Here is a 25,078-nt window from a genome sequence, read left to right on the forward strand (position 1 = left end):
CTTGATGCGGGAGGCCTCTTTTGTAATTCATGCCACTAGAATTGGATGAGCATATCCGTGACGCTTCCTCTCTTACCTGTGACGAAACGCGTTCCTCTTCTTTGGATCTTCTCCATTTCTTCCATGAATCCTATCTGGTAAAAATCACAGCATGACGACCAGCGTGTATTGGTCGAACAAGGGTTTTGCAAGGTACGTCATGTGAGGGTGAACTGCATTTCCTGAGGATTCTTCCACGGAATCTCAGTCTGGCATCTGCCTTTCCTGTGATTAGTTTTCTGTGGTCGCTACACCTTAAATCGCTCCGTACTCATAACTCTCCGTCCGAACAGGCCTCGGAAGGCCCAACGGTACCGACCGGCCGCCGTGTCATCCTCAGCCCACAGGCGTCACTGGAGGGGCATGCGGTCAGCACACCACTCTCCCGGCCGTATGAGAGTTTACGAGACCGGAGTCGCAACTTCTCAATCAAGGAGCTCCTCGGTTTGCCTCACAAGGGTTGAGTACAGCTCGGTACTTCAAAATGGCTCTGAGCACTGTGGGCCTTAACATCTGAGGTCATCAGTCCCCTAGAATTTAGAACTACTTAAACCTAACTAACCTAAGGACATCACACACATCCATTGCCCGAGGCAGGATTCGATCCTGCGACCGTAATAGTCGCGCGGTTCCGGACTGAAGCGCCTAGAACCGCTCGGCCACAACGGCAGGTGCACCCCGGTGCTCATACATATTTTGTATGTATTACAGCTCCCAGTGATTGTAGATTGTACTGCAATTGTGTAATTGTACAGTACTGATTCTTTCTGCCGATTTATGCGCAAAACGTTACATTTCTTTATGTTGAGGGCCACTTGCCAATCCGTGCACCAACAGGTGATAAACAACAACATCAGTAAAAGCCTCATGGAACTTCGGACGTTATCCACTAGATGATTTATACAGTGTGTTCGGATTCCCGTTACAAACTTCCACGGCGTGTAGAGGGGAGCGAGTACAAAATATTTCGAACAGGAATCCACGTCTGGAAACGTACCGTTTCCGTTTCTACGACTGTTTCAGTTCAGTTGTGTAACGCGTCCACGTCTGCTGAAGACAAGAGACAGGTCCCAGAGTTGCCTGTCCTTAAGGTAGACAGGGTGACGTGCACTTCATCTACATCTACATCTACATGACTACTCTGCAATTCACTTTTAAATGCTTGGCAGAGGGTTCATCGAACCACAATCATACTATCTCTCTACCATTCCACTCCCGAACAGCGCGCGGGAAAAACGAACACCTAAACTTTTCTGTTCGAGCTCTGATTTCTCTTATTTTATTTAGATGATCATTCCTACCTATGTAGGTTGGGCATTCGGAAGAGAAAGTTGGTGACTGAAATTTTCGTAAATAGATCTCGCCGCGACGAAAAACGTCTTTGCTGTAATGACTTCCATCCCAATTCGCGTATCATATCTGCCACGCTCTCTCCCCTACTACGTGATAATACAAAACGAGCTGCCCTTTTTTGCACCCTTTCGATGTCCTCCGTCAATCCCACCTGGTAAGGTCCGACACCGCGCAGCAATATTCTAACAGAGGACGAACGAGTGTAGTGTAAGCTGTCTCTTTAGTGGACTTGTTGCCTCTTCTAAGTGTCCTGCCAATGAAACGCAACCTTTGGCTCGCCTTCCCCACAATATTATCTATGTGGTCTTTCCAACTGAAGTTGTTCGTGATTTTAACACCCAGGTACTTAGTTGAATTGACAGCCTTGAGAATTGTACTATTTATCGAGTAATCGAATTCCAACGGATTTCTTTTGGAACTCATGTGGATCACCTCACACTTTTCGTTATTTAGCGTCAACTGCCGCCTGCCACACCATACAGCAATCTTTTCTAAATCGCTTTGCAACTGATACTGGTCTTCGGATGACCTTACTAGACGGTAAATTACAACATCATCTGCGAACAACCTAAGAGAACTGCTCAGATTGTCACCCAAGTCATTTATATAGATCAGGAACAGCAGAGGTCCCAGGACGCTTCCCTGGGGAAAACCTTGTGGAGTCGTATGCAGCGTTTTATTTACGAGACCTGTAAAGGCGGAAGAAGATATACTGGGATGAGTTCTGGCCGTTGCACTAGATACTGAAGTGACACTAGGTGGGATGGAGAATGTACCAGAACATGCTTCGTTGATACAATGTCTGTACCAGCGTCGGTGGACATCACATCGAGCCGCTTTTTCAATGCATCAGTACTGTTCTGTACGTACAGTACGCTGCCCTTTTTCTGGCATCATGTAAGCTTGCAATGTTTAATTGTTAATACAAAAAAGTGTGAGTGATAAATGGATGTATTGTTATGTTTCCTTTCGAATTGTTACCTAATCATTGAGCTGCGTCACGCCTAATTCAATTCCTCAAGTAGAAGTGCATGAGTTAAACATCTGAACAGAAATCTTCAGAGAACGGAAACGATGCGTTTCCGAAAATGGTTTCGTGTTCAAAATAAGATCTGCTTACTCTCCTCTACAAATTCTAGAAGTCTGTATCCGGAATTTCCGAACACACTGTTTACAGGATGGTTATAATTAAACTTTTGCTGCTTGAACAGTGTAGACTGAAAATATATACCGTATAGGCACCCATCTTTATAGGAATGATATGCAGACTCTGCGTTGTTGGTAGCGTTAGTGTCATGACTTGCCGTTAGACATTACAACTGCAAGCAGTCAACATACGTCGGAACAAGTGCTATTGCTTTTCGCGAGTGTCGGCGCAATAAAGGAATACGGAGACGTCCTCTTTGATTCGGTAGCTCGAATTAACTAGCGATCTGGGAATTGCTCCTGAGAGAGGTCGACGATTAACTGCGCCAGAGATTGTTGATGAAAGCTAATGATGCCATGGCTGAGAATGCTATACGCAATGTGCTATCTTCAAGCAGTGCACGGGTTGTGTTACGACAGTTTGCCGGCCGTGGTGGCCAAGCGGTCCTAGGCGCGTCAGTTTGGAACTGCGCGACCGCTACGGTCTCAGGTTCGAATCCTGCCTCGGGCATAGATGTGTGTGATGTCCTTACGTTACTTAGGTTTAAGTAGTTCTAAGTTCTAGGGGACTGATGACCTCAGATGTTAAGTCCCATAGTGCTCAGAGCCATTTGAACCATTTTTTTTACGACAGTTGAACTTTTCATAGTGCACAGTTCGAAAAGCGCTGCAAAGAATTACAGTGAAATGGTTTCTCTGGTATGGTTCCACGGCGTCGTTGATGCAGATAGCTGTCGCACTAACGTTTGTAACCTGGGACGTAAGCACTGTAAGCAATTAACAAATGTTACCCTCTCGTGTGGAAAGCTAAATTTGTTTCTCTCAGTGGTTTATTCGTTATTTATCTTCCGTATTTTCTTTCAGATGTTTCCACTAAATTCTTACGATGACTCGTTTATCATGAGGGCTCTCTCAAGTAGCGAAAGTGTAACTGTGACCACCTTGTAGTCTATATCTACATCTACATCTACGTGATTAAAGTGCCTGGCAGAGGGTTCAATGAACCACCTTCAAACTGTTTCTCTATCGTTCCACTCTCGAACGGCGCCCGGGAGAAACGAGCACTTAACTTTTTCTGTGTGATCCCTGATTTCTCTTACTTTATCGTGATGATCATTTCTCCCTATGTAGGTCGGTGCCAACAGAATGTTTTCGCAATTGGAGGATAAAAGTGGTGATTGAAATTTCATGAGAAGATCCCGTCGCAACGAAAAATGCCTTTGTTTTAATAATTGCCACAGCAGGTATCATGTCTGTGGTACTATCTCCCCTATTTCGCGATAATACAAAACGAACCGCCTTTCTTTGAACTTTTTCCATGTCATTCGTCAGTCCGACCTGATGCGGATCCCACACCGCACAGCAGTACTCCAGAATAGGGCGGACAAGCGTGGTGTAAGCAGTCTCTTTAGTAGACCTGTTGCACCTTCTAAGTGTTCTGCCAATGAATCGCAGTCTTTGGTTTGCTCTACCCACAATATTATCTATGTGATCGTTCCAATTTAGGTTATTTGTAATTGTAATCCCTAAGTATGTAGTTGAATTTACAGCATTCAGATGTGTGTGGCTTATCGAATAATCGAAATTTAGCTGATTTCTTTCAGTACTCGTGTGAATAACTTCACACGTTTCCTTATTCAGGGTCAATTGCCACAGATATCTTATCTAAATCATTTTGCAAGTCGTTTTGATCATCTGATGACTTTACAAGACGGTAAATGACAGCACCATCTGCAAACAAGCTAAGACGGCTACTCAGATGGTCTCCTAGGTCGTTAATATAGATCAGGAACAATAGAGGGCCTATAACACTTCCTTGGGGAACGCCGGATATTGCTTCTGTTTTACTCGATGGTTTTCCGGCTATTATTAGGAACCTTGACCTTTCTGACAGGAAATCACGAATCCAGTCGCGCAACTGAGGCGACACCCGGGAGGCACGCAGTTTGGTTAGAAGACGCTTGTTAGGAACGGTGTCGAAAGCCTTCTGGAAATCTAAAAATATGGAATCAATTTGACATCCCCTGTCGATAGCACTTATTACTTCATGAGTATAAAGAGCTAGTTGTGTTTCACAAGAACCGTATTTTCTGAAACTGTGCAGACTATGTGTCAATAAATCGTTTTCTTCAACGTACTTCATAATGTTCGAGTACAGTATATGTTCCGAAACCCTACTGCAAATCGATGTTAGTGATATAGGCCTGTGATATAGTCTGTATTTTGTGGGGTAGCCAAACCGATCATGCCAAGTGGGCCACAGTGTCGAAAATGTAAAGAATATATCTTTAATGTTTCTTATGATTTTGCATTGATCGGCAGTGGAACTATGAAACCCTAGTGTCGATTTTCCTTCATGCAACAGACTCTGGACCGTGTCTTGTTACATTCATTCATTTGTATTACACAAAAAAATAAATATTTAAATGTGAGGTTTTTACTCTATTGAAAAGTCTTTCGTTCTCATCTCAATAAAGGAGAAAGGTGGCGATGAGGTCTATTCAGTATCAGGGATAATATCGAACGCGTGGGAGGGGAAGCGGGGGTTTGTACTGCAGGTCGTTTTTCTTGAGAGCTCTTTCAAGGAGCCGAAGTTTACGTATGACCACCCTGTAGCTTGTATTGTGAGAAGTAATGGTCTTACAGCACTCCTTTTTTCTGACTAGGCTGTTCTTTTATTTTTCACATTTTTACGACACAATGAAATGTGCTTGCATGGTACAACTCGTACCTACGAGCCTCCCTCCTCCCCCCCCCCCTTCTCTCCCATTCTGTCATCCTTTCTATAAGTGCCTACTATTAACATTGTTTAAATAAATCATGTCTTATGAATATAATATCAGCTGAGGTAGTTATTCCCTTTGAGAATATTAACATGTAGGTCTATGAACAGACAAAGAGATGGTTTCACTCAGTTTAAAAACTTAGACGTCTACCTTTAGTACTAAATAAAATGTAATGTGACTAGGGCCTCCGTCGGGTAGACGGTTCGCCGGGTGCAACTCTTTCGATTTGACGCCACTTCAGCGACTTGCGCCTCGATGGGGATGAAATGATGATGATTAGGACAACACAACACCCACTCCCTGAGCGGAGAAAATCTCCGACCCAGCCGGGAATCGAGCCCGGGCCCTTAGGATTGACATTCTGTCAAGCTGACCACCTTTTTTTTTGTGAGATGCAGTAATCTTTATTGTACAAACTAACAGTACACACACACACACACACGCACACACACACACACACACACATATATATATATATATATATATATATATATATATATATATATATATATATATATATATACAATGCTACAGTTCTTCATGGTACCATTTAAACACATACAAATGATTGTTAGTTTAACAGAACCACTCAGCTACCGGAGTCGGACGCCCTTAATATTGCTGATAAGGGAATGGAAATATTATCCCACCGCTTGCAGCATATGCGTCTGACATAACCCTTTCTCTTTCTTTATCATTATGTAGACTGCTGCTTGGCAGAGTTGGTATTCTATAAACCTTTTTCTCTTCTCCTTTTATTTATTGTCAATCTTGTCAATCAGAAAATGACCACTGGCTGGTCATTTTTACCCTATCGTCGCCACTGAGTGCAAGATCGGATAGGACAGAGATGGGAAAGGAAATTGGCTGCGGTTTTTTTTTAATATCCATCCCATGTTTGACTTCAGGGAAATCTAAATCCCAACAGGATGAAGGGGGCTTGAACGTCGAATGCTAAAACAGTGCCTTGACCTCGCTAGATCAGAGAGATTCGCGGAGGGACAATTTACGACTGGAACTAACGTGTAAGTACGACGTTGCATCCATCTACGCCTCTGATCATGTTCCACATTCTCCTCTTACCAATGCTTTCTACTGCTAAATTAGTTTACTTGTCTTTGCCTGAAATATATTTCTTAAATGGAGGTATTTTTCCGCAGAAGAGACGTAGCGCCTAACATAAATGACAGTTAAGTTTGTCTCAGAACGAAGAAAATAAATTCTACAAATGCCAACATATTCGAACAAGCAGGGGTTACAGTGTGAAATTACATAATTACCTGTATCTGAAACACTAATTCATCACAGGAATTACATAACCTCAGTTATTGTATTCAAAGCACCCGTTCCCTAGTTCTAATTCTCAACATCTGATACAGTGGCATATAGCGTATAGCAGACGGAAAAAACGTATTGCATGTGTGAGCAAACGAGTTGTTTTCTATCTTGCTCTCCATATATTGGAAAAGTAAGTATCTAATCTAGTACGAACGATTTGATACTTTTACATTGCTCGTAAAGGAAACTCATCTTCTGTCACGCTTAAAGACGCACCTTCTATTGCCCACTGAAAGACCTAAATCAAACTGCTTGGCTTTAGTGTGGATGAACATGTTAATGATGATGACTGTGTCACGCATTCAGTGCTACATAAATGCCGTCCTCAGTACCGTATACGACTGTAGGGTTTCACGGAGTGAGGCGATCTAAACAACGATATACGGTCACACATCCAAATGTGTTCTCTTGAAAGAATCTTATTTATGCAAGGTAATCATTTCACTTGACGGGCAAAGCATCAGTAACAGCAACATACACGTATGTCTTAAAAGTAATAAACATATGGCGCTGACTTCTCATGCCTCTCCAGCAGCTAAAAAAAACGCATAACCGTCTGAAGTTGACCAAACTGAGCAACCGCAAGACGAGTAAACACGTCTCAGAAAATGTAAAGGAATAATAAATAACTCTGTTATCAAGTACCTAGATGCAATTTATTTCTTCTTTCAGTTTATGTTGCTTTAAACTAGAGTCACGGAGTTTCCACATCAAAAAGATTAAATTGTGTGGTTGATGGGGAGGTCTATTTGTCCCCAATAAGATAGTCTAGTATTAGAGAATCAAACTACGTAACATGCTATGAAAAATTGAATAATGAAGTCAAACGGTTACAGACTGTGAAAAAGCTTTTGAAACATATGCACATATATAGGCTCTACATGTAATCGTATCGTTGATTCGCCATGTTAGCTAGTAAAGTTCTTTGACTTACGAGGCAACAATACGATCTCTGAACCGAATTTGTATTTATTTCGTGTTTGTTATTCTAGTGATGCAAATGTGTATTCGTAACTACCCTCAGTGTTCTTCTGGCCGGAAAATCTTGTAAGTAGCTGCATTATAATATTGTTGTTTATCGCTTACGATTTCAGCGCGATTTTTAGGAACAATTAGTACATAATAACTTATTTTTAGCAAAATGAGGGTTACAACAGACGCACTGGCAATATACATGACAGTCTAGTGTAAGGTCACTTATCGACACGATTGTGTTGGCCAGCGAGATGCGTCGTGGAAGAAAGTAGAAGCGACTGACAGTTTTAACTTGAATCATGAACAGTCGATATCCTACATGGACGGCATAAGGTTATCTGCGACAAGGACGAGGAGGTATGCGTTCCAGTTGCGTTGCGTTCAAGCAGCCGAACTCTTGTCTCTGTTTTGAGAATTCATCACGGCTCCGCCGCGAACGTCACTCACAGATGTCGGCGCGTCGCTGCCGCCTCCGCAGTGGCAGCCCGCTGCGATGTTCTCACGGCCACCGCCAGCGCGCTAGTGAGTTAGCGGCGATCGTCAGCTATCCATCTTGTCGCTCGGGCGCCCGAGCAGGCGCGCTGCGCGGGCCAATAGCGGCGCGGCCCCGCCCCGGCGCGCGCTGCCATTGGCCGCCGTGGGCGTGTCCCGCGCCTTTCTTTCTCCCTCTACTTCCCTCCCGTCATTCCTGCCGGCAACCCCTTTCCGCCCCACCACTTCCGTCACAGTATCCCGGGACCGGCCGGCGGCCGCCGTGGCAGACTGCGGGAAAAACTTGCCGCAGCGCGACGTGCGGGCCGGCAGGAACGGCGGGCGGGATCGGCGCGCCGGAAGAAGAAGAAGGAGGAGGCAGAGAGGGGGAAACGGTCGCGGTGTGGGAGGGGAGGGGAGTCACGGCCGCTCTCAGTGACACGAGTGTCAAATACCCGCAGAGGCGGCCGCCGGCAGCCTGCCTTTTTCGCTCGTTTTTACATTCCGTGCCGGCTAATTACTACCACTACTACTACTACTACAATTATCCCCCCACTTCTTCCTTAAATGAGCGGATTTATTACCGGGACGCTGCGTTAGGTTACCGAGGCAACGGCACGCCGAGGTGTCGCGGGACCCCGTCCTTCCTTCTTCGTTACACCCCTGCTTTTTTTTTAATCATCATCTTCTTCTTCTTATTTCCATTCCTCCCCAGAAGGACAGTTGTGGCACAATTGTAAAACTGATCCCGTAACGTAGGGACAGGTCAGAGATTGAGCCACACACCGCCGACTGGCTGTCGCGCAATAAAGAAGTCACACAAAAAAGGGCGGGGGAAGTGCAGGCCGCGAGAGCTGCCGGGGAGGTCCCGTGACGTCGGCGCGCGCGTCTGTGGCTTGCTGAGTCACGATGCGGTCGACGTCGTCGTCGTCAGCGCCGTTGTTGTTGTGACCTCGGAGTGCGTACGTTGACCGCGCGGCATGCAGTGGTGGTAGGTACGATAGCTACATCCATTCTGCCTGCAATCTTGTATGCCTGCTTTTTTTTCTGTTTTGTAGATTTCTGCGCTAGTTTATTTTTCTCTCATCCCTCTTTTTTTTTTATTTACCGAGCATAGGTATGATTGTTTTGCCGAAGCATCTCGTCACTGCTCTTTGTATTCGCAGTGGAGCATGTCGTAGGTAGTGCATGGTTTGGCTCTGCTTGTATTGATGACCCACCGCTGAGTCCGCTTCGGTAGCTTGTGCAGCACAATATTATTTTCACAGCAAAATTTATAACCAGCGTGCTATATCACACTTTTAGGGACCATATTTACATTCTCACAATACCAGAGCAACCCTTAGAAATAACTCCTACCCGAATGAATTTTTATCTTTTCGTTTGTTTTCATTTGAAATACGTTGCAATACCCTCCTCTCACAATACAGTTGAAAAGTGACAGAAATGACGTGTTTATCATCTAAGTTTTGGCTGATTCTCTCTTCCTGATTTGCACAATGAACTTTTCATCACGTAGAATTTCTCGAATGTTAAACCAGAGATACAGAATGACTAAATTCCTGTCAATCATAATTAATTGTTTGTAAAGCTATTCGTAGGTCTCCTTTTCAGGTTACGTGTTTGCTAATGTTCGAAACATTTGTGTGACTGAACACCACTGGGTGATTTCTAGTCAAAAGTTCGTATCACCGGCACGAAATAGAAGCAAAAATTAATTGAAGATTTGAATAAATTCTGCACTCTCCTTACTAGTTAAGATTTTAATGAATAATTTGATCTTCAAATAACTCACGTTTTAACACAGCCTGTGCCACAGCGGGTCGACATTGGTTTCTTGTTTTAAAGTTAAAATGAGCTGTTGGTAGTATTTTTGCTGTTCCACGCTCAAAGAAAACCATCGTCAGCTGTAGCGCGGCTTTGGTTATTTTATGACAGTATCATTGCGGAAAGACTGAAAGCGCCGGTAATGAACTTGCTCCGACATGCACAGTTCAGGAAATTCCATTTTTCTGACTTCTGTTTTAACGCGTGGCAAAAGTGTTAATTATAAGCGACAATTAAGTCCAAACCCCTGCTGGTGATGTACAGAATAAGATACGTTGACACTCTCGCAGAAAGATAAAATTTGACTGGCGTAATTTGTTTGCGCGTTCAGTGTCGTCTGGAACTCTACTTAGATCAGTTATCAACAGAGGGATCAGATGTTATTATAACAAATGCTGCATACATCAGCTGACTCTGGATGCGCTTTCCGACGTTTGTTTCATTCCGCAGCATGATATACCGGACGGAAGCATGGTGTCGTATGTTTGACGCAAAAGTTGCATTTCCTAGACAGTTTACTGAAGCAACATTTTCAAGCCTTTTTACCCTAAAAACTTGTGTATTAGCTCCGTTAGAGTTTGAAAAATAAATATATATCCCCGCCTAAAAGTTGCCGTCCGAATATGATATTAATAAATCGTAGCGTCTGTCAAAATAGCGATAGAAATTTGAAATGAGTTGCACATTGTTGTTTTTTTTTCACGAAACTGTAATAAGAAAGCAAAATATTTTGATAATATCTGAGTACTCTGTCGTTTGTTAGAATATTTTCGCGAAGGAGCAGAGACAGAACCTGTTTACCTGCTTCAGTCACCACGCTGTGGTTTAAAAAACGTAATCAGGGGCTTACGAAACGCTAAAGCCGGACGTCATGGCGGCTTGCATTTTTCATAGCTATCTTTTGTACTGAAACAGTAATATATCTCGTTTTTAATTCTGCGATGCACACCTTGGAGCGGAAACGGTCCTACGGAGAATTTGGGATAAATTTGCCACCGTTCTGCGAAATCCCATCTTAGGGCAAACGTAGTGTGCTCAAATATGTTCAGATTCCTAGATATGATCAATTTTATTCACTAGGATCGGTGATGTAAATTTAAGTTACGAGCTGGACTGGTCTGAAATTCACTGGCTGCTGAAAATATTCAGTAACGTCACAGTTCACTTCCCCTCTCTCCTAGCATCATACGAACTGCTCTTTGACCGTTACCATAGAATGTCACACCAGAAACAAGACATACCTGAATTAAATATTCAGTTACTTACGTGACGCTGTTTGTAATTGTCTTATGGTGCGAACAACTTTTTTAGTGCCCCGTAGTTACTTTTCTTGTTGTTCTGACTACTTTTGCATTTTACAACATTTCTATAACATCAATTTTTCTACCATGATCCAACGTCCTGTCAAGGGCATTCACTAGCACTCCATCTGCCACTGAGCCTTAACAGTGGCTATTTTGAACACAAAACACGTGGGCGACAGTTTCTGCATTTGATCTGGATCGCACTTTATTTATCCACATTTACATCATGACACCCGACCTCTACGACGAATTTCTGTCTTTTATTAATACGACAGTTTTTATTTGGGATAGTTTGGCGAAACCGCAGAGACATTTGAACCCTGTATCTTGGTGTAAACGATCCAGTTCATAGAGCTGTGAGCCCGTTCTGAACCGTATTTAGCTTTAAAATACGGTTCAGGGGAAGAAAGTTTTACAGCTGTTAAGTCGCCTTTCCTAATATCTTACCCTTGTGTTACGTGCACGCTGGTTTATATCGACTGTGCATGTAGACAGACTACAAGCTGTTCACAGTAGTACAATGACAGCGATGTAAAGGCCAATAACTGATGTCAGAATACGTTATCATAGCTGCAGTAACAGCTGCAGTTATTGGCAAATAACCAACTCGAGTTCCGACTTCGATTCTGAATGCCGAGCAGTGGTGAATGTTAAATTCTACGCTAGCCTTTACCGAATTTGGAACTGAGTTCATTTGAACTACGTATCAGTCACAAAAGAATAAGAAATCGTTAGGCCTCTATGTTAACCACATATTTCTTCTGACAAATTCACACCATTAACAATGCATTGAATAAACACGTTTTAGCTGGACTTGGCAGGAGTGGAGGCATATTCTTGTGAGACTTAGATTGTTCAACTTTACTTGGCTGCCCCGAAGTCCTTTCCGTTCAACGAGGACACACCTAAATATCCTCTCTTATTCGTTTCGTGCTCAGCACTCCCTCCACCTTAAGTTTCCACAGGCCGCTGAATTTAAAATTCCTTCCTTACAGTGAAACGGTTGCTCACAGTTCCTCTTCAACTGTGGTCTCGTCACCGAGTTTTAATCGTTCGTTATTAAGTCTTCCTCTTTTATTCGTGGCTGTAATTTTTAGCAACTGTATACAATTCAGTCATCGGCTGCAAATATATTTTTCATTTCGCTTTACCGGTTTCTGTGAACAAGATACTGACATCTGCTGAACCAAGACGAATTAAGTTTCTGTAATATACTTCTTGTACTTTACATAAACGTGCAGCCAAGGTCTAAAGATTTATAATATTCCTAATTTTATAGGCTTCTGAAGATGACAAAGTGATATGTCGAGACCGGTATAGCGAAATAAAAATATGTTTTCAACTGATGACTGTATTTTGTTCTGAAATGTATTAATTTACAAAGACAAAATGTATCCAGTTTGGTATATTTAGAGACAAAAAGCTCAGTAAGCAAGTGTATAATTTTAATACTGTGCACAGTTAAGGCAGAAAATATAATTATAACCATCAAACGGTGATTAATACTGAGGGTGAAAAAGTACAATAAAAACTTGGTAACGTCACCGGTAACATTCCAGCCAGGTAAACCCGCCCATTGAGAGGATGAACGTGCCTTTCCACAACAACAAATTCGGCAAGGTTCCTGCATCCACAGGTCAAACTGGCAAACCACGGGAATTTGAGTTAGGGAAAGTAAATTATAGCTTTGTCAAAGTTATGAGGGTTTGTCGCTATTATGGTTCTCAAATTAATTCCTTGGTACATGCACTTGACAAATTTTCGGAAGTAGGCTTATGCGTTTTGTCAACGCTGCATTTCTCTGAGTTGCAATTTCTTGTACTTCATACTAAAGCGATGTACTAAGGATCGACGCAAACAAATTGTTACTACTGTCTTAGAAGATTTTTTTTTTACATTTTGCTGTTATTATTATTAAAATCGTAGGCATCTGTGCGACGTTAAAAGTGAGGGGGTGACAGGAAGTTGTATTTGAGGGGGGTGGGAGGGATGAGGGAGGTGTGTGGAAGAGGTGGAATGCCAAATTGTGACGCCTGTGCACTTGTGGAGATACGAGGTTTTGCACAGCTCTCCGCCCCTTTATTGACTCTGGATTAACAGCTATCGGAGGTGACAGCGGGTGAAATGGCAGTGCAAACTGAGACTGAAGTACCACAGAAGCACTGCAGAAGCCGATATAGAAATGGCCAGAAACGTACAAACCCTTCTATTGACAAATAACGTTTCGGCATTTATACGAGAGGCTGGAAGAGACTTGAAAGCATGATGACCAACTAGTTACTCAACCGTGTTTGCGGTTTGTTTAATATGGTATTGTCAAGTACATGAAAAGAGCGGAATTATCTAGCGACAGTGTTGAAGCCGCGCGTGTGCGATCACGGACGTTGCGCGCTTACTGTAACGGCAGAAGCTAGCTTCAGTGCTCTTGGCGGAAAGCCGTTTAAAAATCACAATAAAAATTAAACTACACGTTCTTAATCGTAAACTGCTTTCTTGATTAACAGATGCTGGCTCTGAGACAATGAGTATGTAGCAAAAACAAAAAATAAGGTACTTGCCCAAAATGTAAACAATATTTATGCACAAATCTTCTTTAGAACTTCGACGTATTTAAAGTATTGTTTATTTTACTGTGACTGAAATGAGTCACTTGGTTCTGTCTTTGAACTGGGTATGACCTGTTTCGTTGATTTAAAACTTAGAATCTAATCAACTGAATCGGTTTAATGCGTAACGTTTTGTGAGATGTAACTTCCCAGAAGCGCATCCACAATGAAAAATGACTGCATAAGTTGTTCCACACACTTATATGCCTTGTCCTAATATTATTTTGAAATGCTCTATTTAATGGCAATACGCTTTTACACGCAGAACATTACCTGATAGTAGCCGGCCGCGGTGGTCTAGCGGTTCTAGGCGCTCAGTCAGGAACCGCGCGACTGCTACGGTCGCAGGTTCGAATCCTGCCTCGGGCATGGATATGTGTGATGTCCTTAGGTTAGTTAGGTTTAAGTAGTTCTAAGTTCTAGAGGACTGATGACCACAGATGTTAAGTCCCATAGTGCTCAGAGCCATTACCTGATAGTAGAGGCTGTCGCTGTTGGTAACTGTGTCATCAGTACTAAACTAAAATGGAGTAACTTTTTTGTAGTAATCCTGATTGATTGATGTATACGTGTTGTCCCCTTCTCTGAAATAATACGGATCCTATTTTCACCAAAAGGTACTGAAATATGAACACTACAGAAGTTGGCCAAAACTCGTGATAATCAGACATCGCCACATGCCAGAGGATATCTCGACAGATGCAAGTTCATTAACAGATAGTGCTGTGGGTCCTGGAAATCAGTGTATTAAGTGGAATGCTGTACGTTATGTGAACCACTGCATTTGAAGTCGCTTTTTGTTTCGCATTTTACATTAGTAGGAAACTAATTAACCTTATGATTTCTTCGTATATCCCGAGAAGCTGAAATCATATAGAGTTCATGATTTTTGTCTAACCTGTGCAACTTTTTAATGAGTGTCTCGGACAGAAGATAATATCAGTAACAGTAGTCGAGACGTCGCACCATTTTGACTAACTCACTCGGCTGGAAACAAGGGAACTTCGTGTTACTTCTCTGTATCTCTTCCCCAAATAAATGGCACAGACTACATCCAAATTTTATCAAGTTTAGTATGCAAGAAAATTTAGTAGTTCTATTGTGATTGCATTTAGCCCTTCGTCTGCAGCAACGTTGTCATGACGATCGTTGAAAATACTGATCAAGCGTTCCTGACGAATCATCTTAACTTTAATTTCAGTCATTTGTGGAAGGGCAAGGTATCTAAATTACAATTAGATAGGGGCCTCAGTCTGTTTCCTCCAGTATGAAAGTCAGAACAAATGCTAATACCATCTGCATGATGTCAGTAATTTTTATACAAGCTACTGTAAGTACCACATTATTCTCTCTTTCTTTGTCTTATTACAGGAATACACACACACACGCTTATTCGCTCAAGCATAAAACAGCCCGCTCGTGCGCTAGAATGAGATTGGGGTTTACGTCCAGCTTGCGGACGAAGTAACACCTTAGTCTAATACTGACGGTGTGTGTGGTATTGGTCATAAATCACGTCGGATTTTGCAGACTTCCATACGGGACTAACTGTCGGCGCCTATGTAATTAGCGCACGCGCGATAAAAGTTACAAATGAACCACGAGCTGGTAGAGGCACTACAGCCTGTGACACGACAGCGTACAACGAAGCCAAAGCAAAGAACTTGATTGTTATCCAAAATAGTGTAGAAAAAGGCAAAATTACTGATAAAAACACGATACCATTAAATATTTTGTCACCTGTAACTAATTCTGTGTCACGAAAGCGGCATCTGAATTTAACACCCACTTTGTGAAGTCAGTATCAACGAAGATTTTCGTGACACGAACTGCACAGGTAAAAAGTGACGGGTACAATTATTACTGTCAAATATCCCGTGAGCCAGGGCAATTTAGACTATATTCGCGCTACCGGACGCTATTATCTTGTAATGTCACACATGAGTCTAATTTTCCCCACGCTCCTTACCACAAGTCCTGTTTATATATGAACAACGCGAAGTAAGCGTACAATTCAGACTGACGTTACCCAATTGTAAAGCGTGTTGGAGGTCCTGTACTGGGTTCTGTACTGGCTTACAGAGGGCATATCCACTTCAGTGTTCCCTAAGGTCACAACTAAAACCCTAAAGGGATAGTAGCTACTAAGTCTTATCAAATCATTTTAAATCAAAAAGTTCGTTAAATGACAGAGGTATTATTTTGCTCAGGGTTTGCTTGTTTGAAGGGGATAATGTCGGAAGTACCCAAGATGTTTTTTGATGAGCACGAGGTAACAAATAACGTTCTTCCTTGGGATCACTATCGCCAGAGTTAAAAGAAAAATGGATCGCTCTTATTTTGATTTCAAAACAATTAAAGCTCCTGTTATCTTGCACTAACATATTGGAACAGTTTGTTTGCGAGAACTGGATTAAAATCTCATTCTACAGCCCCCAGGAATGTATGTCGATACCGGATTGTATTCGGTCTCCTTTGTATGAAGAATATGCGCGCCGCATGAAGCGTACGTTATTATTTGGCTCAATATGTGTAAATTATCCTGAAGTTGATGCGTCACATTTTTGCAGCAGCAATCGCTATTAATTTTGAAAGGAATCGCCGTGGATTATGAAGGGAGATACAGACAAATCGGTATTTGTCCACTCTCACGTGTCTTACACATATGTATTAATATCGCTTAACTATAACTCTCGTCGTTTCTGTGTTGCATAAAACAAAGATTTGAAGCGATTTTGGTGCAAAGTGGAGGAAATGTGGAGAACAACTTGATAAGATTTTTATTTGAGTTAATAATAGGACGTTGGCAGCGATACTTCCTTATCATGATTTTCACCATCGATGAATTTGATTTTCTGTATGGCAGCTGAAATGTATTTAGCTCGTAAAATTGTTTGAAGACCTTTATAAAGGTAACTGCTTACAGGCGTCAGATATTTGAAGTAAAACATTTTGAGCCTTCAGCAGTATATGTGTAATTTTTTATTTCGCAACCGGCTTCACTTATTACAAGCATAATCACAGCTTTTTCTCCAGTGATGATGCTTGTAACAAGTGAAAAGAGTTAAGAAATAAAGTTACACATGTAAAGCTGAAGGCATAAGATTATTTGCTTCTAAAATCTTTTGGACTAGGAAAGAACGTGACTGTGGCATTAAAAATGTAGCAGACATCTGTCTGAGAACACGAATACATTCATCGTTAGTTGTTGATTACTGTCTGATAACACCACAAAACACTTCAGGTGAAAATTCGTCTTGCAGTGACTTTTTTATTACATTTATTTATTTATAACATAATTTTTATCAGTGAAACTAAACATTACCTATGTACATCAATGCTTCCTTCAAATCTTGTTCCATGCCCTCCTGATAGTAGCAACAATGAAATTATTTACTTGAGTCCGATCCTCGACAATGTAGATACAGTTTCGCTAAATACTGTGCGTCGGGACGCGTCTCCTATTGTGCTATTGTCTGTTGACACTTGCTTAAATTCTTCTCTACCGTTTCCACTGCGCCAGTACCCTACATCCTCAAAGAAGTATATTTCTTTTGCTCCGTCAGCCTCACTTGTCACAAATACACATTTATTTTATGTTTTATAGAATTAGTACTTTTTCTTGTAATACTGCGACTAATTTCATAAAGCTAAATTTTTCGGTGAAAGACGAACCAAAGCAGGTAGCCTAGATGTTTAAACTGAATTTTGTGAACTGGGTGCTTAAATTATGAGATCAGAGTCATAGCTGAAAATACATCAACTTAATTCTTAAGTTTTCAAATAAGTATATTTATATAAGAATAAATGATTAAATGTTACTATGGTAAATCTCAAAAAGTACTGCATAATACGTTCGTAAGGGAGAATTTTCCCCAATAATTGCTCTAAAACGTGGACGGAAGTACGGTGTTTGATTGGCTGGGCATCGTAATAAATCACAATGGAGTACTTGTCGATCACTACGCTGGACAGCTTACATGAAAATAGCGTTCTGTTCTGCACCAGATGTATCTCTCTCATCAAAAAAGGAAGGAACAGTACAAGCAATTTAATCCATGCTATCTGTGAATTGTCTCAGTATGAGGGTACAGAAGTACAAAATAAATTCCATAGCCTTTGCCGCTGCTATGTTATAGCCGCCGATATGATTAGAGATATCAGATTTGCTACCGCGGTATGTATTTTAACAGTTTTGTACCGTGAAGTTGGAGGTTTACCAACACTAGTCTCATAAAAAGCGGGTATATGGAGATATATAAATATATGAATTCTGAAAGAGTAATTGCACGAACAAATGTCTCCCCCCTCAGCTCCGGAATGGTTTGTTCTCTCTCTCAGTTTGCCTAGCCTGCTTGGTTGTACACACGCACGGCAGTGACCAAGAAGAGTTCTCTTTGAGCCTGTCTTGCCGCAGTGTGAAGCTTTCCTCAATTACACCAGTCCTGCACGTGAATACTGGAACTAAATGCATTCTCATCTGTTCTCGCATGACGAGCACACGAGCAGATAAGTATGCTCTGCCGCTTTGTTGGTTTTTAGACACAGGCGTGCTCGTATCTCAGATATGTCTGGTTGCTGCAACACAGTTGAAGTTGATATCATTTTAGAATTTGCTTATCGGTGTTATACATGGCCCGGTGCATCTTTATCATTTTATCCGTTGACACAAAAGATAACAAGGGTAGCACATACGAAGTAGGTGCTGGCTGAGTCGTGTGATACGGATATCACACAGATTTGTTTTAGGAATGGTCCGCACTAGTAAGTAACCTAGTGCAGGCCTTCATAGTGAAGATAATGGTGAAACCAGCAAAAATGATAAGCTGTGACGAAAAACAAGTGCATGAAATAGCATCAAAACCATCAAAACCCAGGAAATCCACAACATGGTGATAACGAAAAACCCACTGATAGTGCTGAAACTTCAGCGAAACATGTCAGGGGAATAGAAACTGTGTTTTGTTCAAGGCGGGCCCTCTCCAAAAACAAACCTATTTGTAAGTAAACACGGACAGAAGAGCTTCAGCCTCAAAATGATTGTGGATATGAAATTTCGGTTCACCCCGTGTATAAGGTCGAAAGTAGATGCTCCACATTTCTGCTCACTCTAGATGCTAAAATAATTAGCAAAAGCTGGTAATTTTGAAAGAATCGCTGTGTAGTATGAAATCTTCATTAAACTTCTTCCCTCGCTATATTCGGCAAAAGCAAACATTGTGCCGCAGATATAATGTGACATATTGTTTCCTCTTTTCTCTGTATCACGAATAGACTCGAAAATTGGGCTTCGCGTAAGCTAATAGTCAAATGGTTTCTATGCTGGAAGTTTTTAATATCGAATTAATAAGTCTCTGTAATTTCCCTGTTCTCTACGAAAATGTGCAGTATTACCGCATGTTCTTAAGTCGTTGTTTCTGCAACTGTTCAACTGCCATCAGCCGTTAATTTCTATTTTAGTAGCTGGTTTAAGATGACGGTTTTGTGGGAATTGTAAACGGTGAGAATTCACCTAGTCTTTCTGTTTTCAGCACATAACATCGAAATTTTCTTCTGTTGATAAGACTGCGCCATCTTTGGCTCGGAAGTGGAAGTTTTTGTGACAAGAAAACTGCCAGAGGGCTTTGGAAGATTGAGGATTATTAGCTGTTTCTGCGCCAGTTTTAGGTTTTTGCCTCAAATTTGTCTGACATCCCCTTACGTTGAATTATTTCAGCCTTGTCAGTGAAACTCCTTGCAAAATGCTGAAATGATTTGCAGCGATTTTTGTAAACAATAGCCTGCTGATCATTTCCCAGGGATCTCAACGCAGCATATCTCTTAATTTAAACCAAGGTTTCCATAATTCCGTCTGTCTCACATGTGAAAGAGGTTTCATTGGAAATAAGCATCTGCCGTCCGGGGTGGCCGAGCGGTTCTAGGCACTGCAGTCTGGAACCGCGTGACCGCTACGGTCGCAGGTTCGAATCCTGCCTCGGACATGGATATGTGTGCTGTCCTTAGGTTAGTTAGGTTTAAGTAGTTCTAAGTTCTAGGGGAATGATGACCTCAGATGTTAAGTCCCATAGTGCTCAAAGCCAAATAAGCATCTACAGAATACGCACACTCTCCTTTTCACTGTCATCACAGTCGACAATTTATTTCAGATTAAAGAAGCAAATCATTATTCGCAATGCCTTCCATGAACAACTCGTAGTACAACCTTTGTCTTTGCAATTCTTCAGCATTAACCAACACAAAACTTGGTTAGTGGCACACATTCTGATTCTGCGAACGTAGGGATTCTCTGGCTCCACGCACAGTTCCCAGCAATCAAAAAGTTGCTTCGTCCAATGATACTTAGCAATAATGATGGTAAAAACAGAAAGCTCTAAAATGTGAAACACGTTACACAACTTGCACATTGTAAGCTTTACTTATCGTTGCCAATCAAATAAAAACTTTCACCTTTCATGCCTATGTGCCATGTTTTTCTGTGGGTCACTCAACATGTTTTGTTATTTTTTAGACAAACCATAGCCTTTCGGTTTGTTTAATTCTGTGGTAATTCCAGTCCTAAGGAGGACATGGTAGAGAACTGAAATCACCAACAAGGGACTCGTTACCAAAAATTGCAATGAAACGTGGAAGCACAGTACAACTGAACAGCTCGTAATGGCGCAGACACGCAAGGACAAAGAGAGGAGAGCAAAATATATCATAACATCAAAGATGAAGGATAGTGTTTTACTGACGGTCGATGGTCGCCATAATGCCATTCTCCTTCGATTTCATCTTATCCTGGAGATATGGAGAATACACGGCACTTTCTCCGTAATCTGTTTTACCCATTCCAATGTTTGTCTGCCTCTACAATCTCTCCTTTCCTGCCTCTTCAATTGCCAGGTTAATTATTCATAAATGCATTAGCAGATATTGTATTAAACTGTCTGATATTGTATTAAACTGTCTCTTCTTCTCGACGGGGTTTCCCATTTCTTCTGATAGCTTTTCGTTCCGTGCTCTACATGTCCACTTAGCTTCTGAAGCCCTGTTGTCACATAATTTCAGGTTGCCGTTTTCCACTTTTCCGCAATCAGAGATTATATTCCAGCCGAGTGAAGGGGCACAGCAGTTAAAACACTGATTTCACATTCGGGAAGCAGCTGAGTTCATACTTCAAATCCTTCTGCTCCCATCCAGAGTGAAGCTCTTCATGGTTTCCTCAAATCCCATAGGACCAAGGGCGGGAATGGTTCCTTCGGGAAGGGCACTTTCTTAGTCTTGCCACACCCGGACTTGTGCTCCGTCTCTAATGAACCTGTCATCGACTGGACGCGGGGCCATAACCCTCCTCCTTCTTCCTACCATTCTCTGCTCGTACAGTTTCAGCAACAACTTCTTCCAGATTTTCGTGTTATTGTTTAATAATACTATAGCCCACTTTTTGAACAAAGCTTTCGTCTAGTGGAACAATCTGCCGGCAAGATAAACCTTGTAAGAAACATTTTACATTAACTTACTTGCTAGATATCAAAAGTTCTTTTTCTTCTTCTGTTGCGTCTTGCATGGAAAGTGAAGATTTATTAGATGACGACCATTCGACCTTCGAAAAGCTGAGAGCACTAGAGAGACGGTTCTGACGTTGCTGTTGGTAATGTAAGCAAGACTTTTAAAAAATCAAGACGCGTTCATGAGATCTGTCGACCTGGAAAAAGCTTTTGACAATGTAGACTGTCTTAAGGCACGAGCGTGCAACCAGCGGCCAGCATACCGCACGTGGCCTGCGATTGGTTTCAATCCGGCCTGCGGAAGAAATTCCGGGTGAACGCAAAATGAACATACTCTCAAAAACAAGTGTTTTGAGGCATAGCTTGTTGGTGTGGCGTGTCAGGAAAAGGGTGCGATTCATATTGGTGCTTTACCCCGTAAACATTAACGGCACGGACGCTGTACTCGTAGTTTTCACTTTATGCGGTAGGAGCGTCGCTGTCGCGGCGTGATGAGGCAGCCCGCGAGAATCATGCCCTCGACTCACCAAAAGTTGCCCATATCTGGTGTAAGCTGTTAGAAATTCTGAGAAAAATACGAGTAAGCTATAGGGAAAGGCAGATAATTTAAGTTACTATATGTACAAGGGTCGACAGGAAAAAATAAGGCCGGCCAAAATGGCCGAGCGGTTCTAGGCGCTTCAGTCTGGAACCGCGCAACTGCTACGGTCGCAGGTTCGAATCATGCCTCGGGCATGGATGTGTGTGATGTCCTTAGGTTAGTTAAGTTTAAGTAGTTCTAAGTTCTAGGGGACTGATGACCTCAGATGTTAAGTCCCATAGTGCTCAGAGCCATTTGAACCATTTGAAAAAGTAAGAATGGAAAACCACCAACGGAGTGCTCTAAATTATAAGATTGTAAGACGGTGAAGTAGTCTGTGGCGCTGCTGTTCAGTCTGTGCATCGGAGAATCAGTGACGGAAAGAAAAGAAAGGTTCAAGAGTGGCATTAAAATTAAGGGTCAGGGGATATCAGTGATAAGATCTGCTGATAGCATGGCTGTCCTCGATGAAACTGAAGAACTGTTACACGACGCGGTGAATGGAATCAGCAGTCTAATGAGTACAGAATATGGACTAAAAGTTGTCCGAAGAAAGACGAAAGTGATGAGGAATACAAGATACGGTACTAGTGATAAAATTAACGTAAAAATTGGGGACCACGAAATAGACGAAATTAAGGAAATTCTTCTACCTTGCAGGCAGAATAATATGTGACGCACGGAGCAAGGAGGACATAAAAAAATAGATAGCACAGGCAAAGAGAGTATTCCTGGCCGCGAGAACTCTGCTAATATCGAACATCGGCCTCAAAATGTACATTTGGAGCACAACATACTATGGTAGCGAAACATGAACTGTGGGACAACCGGAACAGAAGACAATCTAACCGTTTGAGATATAGTGCTACATAGAAGAGTATTGAAAACTAGGTCTGCTAATAAGGTAAGTAATGAGGAGGTCCTCTGCAGAATCGGCGAAGAAAGGAAAATGTAGAAAATATTAAGAAGGAGAGACAGGATGGTACGACATTTGTTAATACGTTACGACATAAGTTCCATGGTACTAGAGGGAGCTGTAGATGGTAAAAGCTGTAGAGGAAGACAGAGATTGAAATATGTCCAACAAATACTTGAGGCCATTTCATGAAAAAGCTACTCTGGGATTAAGAAGTTAACACAGGAGAGGAATTCATTGTGGGCTGCGACAAGGAGCCAGAAGACTGGTGAACGCCTAGAAATTGCTCAAGTGGTTCAAATGGCTCCGAGTACTACGGGACTTAACATCTGAGGTCATCAGTCCCCTAAACTTAGAACTACTTAAACCTAGCTAACCTAAGGACATCACACACATCCATGCCCGAGGCAGGATTCGAACCTGCGACCGTAGTGGTCACGCGGTTCCAGACTGAAGCGCCTAGAACCGCACGGCCACACCGGCCGGCCTAGAAATTGTTTATGCAGTCTACTTAAAGTAGTTGGCACCTGACGTTTCAGTTCCAATGTCACGATTATGCCGCGACTGCTCTGCTGTCTGTGACTACGCAAAATCATTGTAAAGTCTGTATCTCATCACAAACAATTGAAAAATTGGAAATTCACATATTGCACAGCCCTCTATATTCCTATAAGCACACAAAAAAATTTCTTCTTAATTTTAATTAGGGCCACAGTTACATTAACTGTGATGAAACTGATAAAATTTTCTCATCCGGAAAACAGCTTCAAATTTATGATATCATACCTTCAAAAATATGGAACTCACTGAAATAATTTCTATGGTTGATTTCTAAATTAGCCCCCTCGCTAATGGGCTTTTCCAAAGTTGTGTATCACATTGCGTTTGTCATGTTAAGCTTCGGAAGGTTACGTTTCATTACAGCTCTCTGAGTATCTAATTTACAACAAGTTTTAAGCATCCGGCAAAACTACCTTTTTTTTGCATCAGTCTTCTGACTGGTTCGACGTGACCTTCTACGTCCTCAGATATTTGATGAATTATTCCAATCTTTGTTTTCCCCTACAGTATTTACACTCTACCGCTCCCTTTAGTACCACGGGTGTTATTTCCTGGTGTCACAAGTACTCCATCCTGTCCCTTCTTCTTGTTAGTGTTTAACATACGTTTCTCTCTTCGTTGACTCTGCGGCGAACCTCCTCATTCGTTATCTTATTAGTCTGCCTGATTTTCAAATGGTTCAAATGGCTCTAAGCACTATGGGAGGTCATCAGTACCCTAAACTTAGAACTACTTAAACCTAACTAACCTAAGGACATCACACACTTCCATACCAGAGAGCCTGGCGCCCAATTTTGAACTACGTTCTATTCTATCACATTTCAAACGCTTCGATTCTCTTTTTTCTCGGTTTTTCGCACAGTTCATGATTCGCTATCGTACAAAGCTGTTCTCCAAACTGACATTCACAGAATTTCTTCCTTCGATTGATACCGATGTTTGATACCAGCGCCTACTCTTGGATTGTGTTAATCCGCTTTAATCTTTTCCTAGCTTCATCCGTCACGTGTTATTTTGCTTCCGTGGTAACATAATTCCGTAACTTCGTCTATTTCATGATTCCCGGTCTTGACATTAAGTTTAACATCAATCTCCTTTCTGAATACGTGGGAACCAAAACAGATCTTGATCGCAGATTTATTTATTCAGTTCAACAACCGGTTTCCAACGTCACGGTCACCATTATCTTGGTCTGCCTTCTTTCACTAAGTTTGAGCAGACAGATTTATCTGGTATTGATCGCACCACGAATTGCATCCAACGTCCTCAATTATTTGCTAAACATTTTCCAATCTAACACTAATTCTTTACAGAAGAATAGAAAAACTGGTAGAAGCCGACCTCAGGGTAGATCAGTCTGGATTCCAAAGAAATGTAGGAATCCGCGAGGCGATACTGACACTACGACTTCTCATAGAAGATAGGTCAGGGCAAACCGACGTTTACAGCATTTGTAGACTTTGACAGAGCTTTCGACAATGCTACTCGAGTACTGTCTTTTAAACTCTAAAGGTGGCAGGGGTAAAATACAGGGAGCGAAAAGCTATTTACAATTTATACAGAAAGCAGATGTCAGTTATAAGAGTCGAGGGGCATGAAAGGGAAGCAGTTGTTGAGAAGAGAGTGAGACAGGGTTGTAGCTTATCCGCGATATTATTCAATTTGTACATTGAGCAACCAGTAAAG

The 25,078-nt window shown here is 41.9% G+C and overlaps 1 protein-coding gene across 1 annotated transcript in view; it reads left to right on the top strand.

The window, feature by feature from the left end:
* Window positions 1-8,086: 8,086 nt before the first annotated feature.
* Window positions 8,087-25,078, top strand: part of LOC124795589 (LIM/homeobox protein Lhx9-like) — a 353,505-nt gene continuing 336,513 nt past the window's right edge. The window contains exon 1 of the mRNA XM_047259660.1: window positions 8,087-8,159. Within this exon, the coding sequence (XP_047115616.1) occupies window positions 8,087-8,159 (73 nt within the window). The remainder of the gene's footprint in view (window positions 8,160-25,078) is intronic.

The sequence above is a fragment of the Schistocerca piceifrons genome, chromosome 4 (genome assembly GCF_021461385.2).
Source record: "Schistocerca piceifrons isolate TAMUIC-IGC-003096 chromosome 4, iqSchPice1.1, whole genome shotgun sequence".
Taxonomy (NCBI): domain Eukaryota; kingdom Metazoa; phylum Arthropoda; class Insecta; order Orthoptera; family Acrididae; genus Schistocerca; species Schistocerca piceifrons.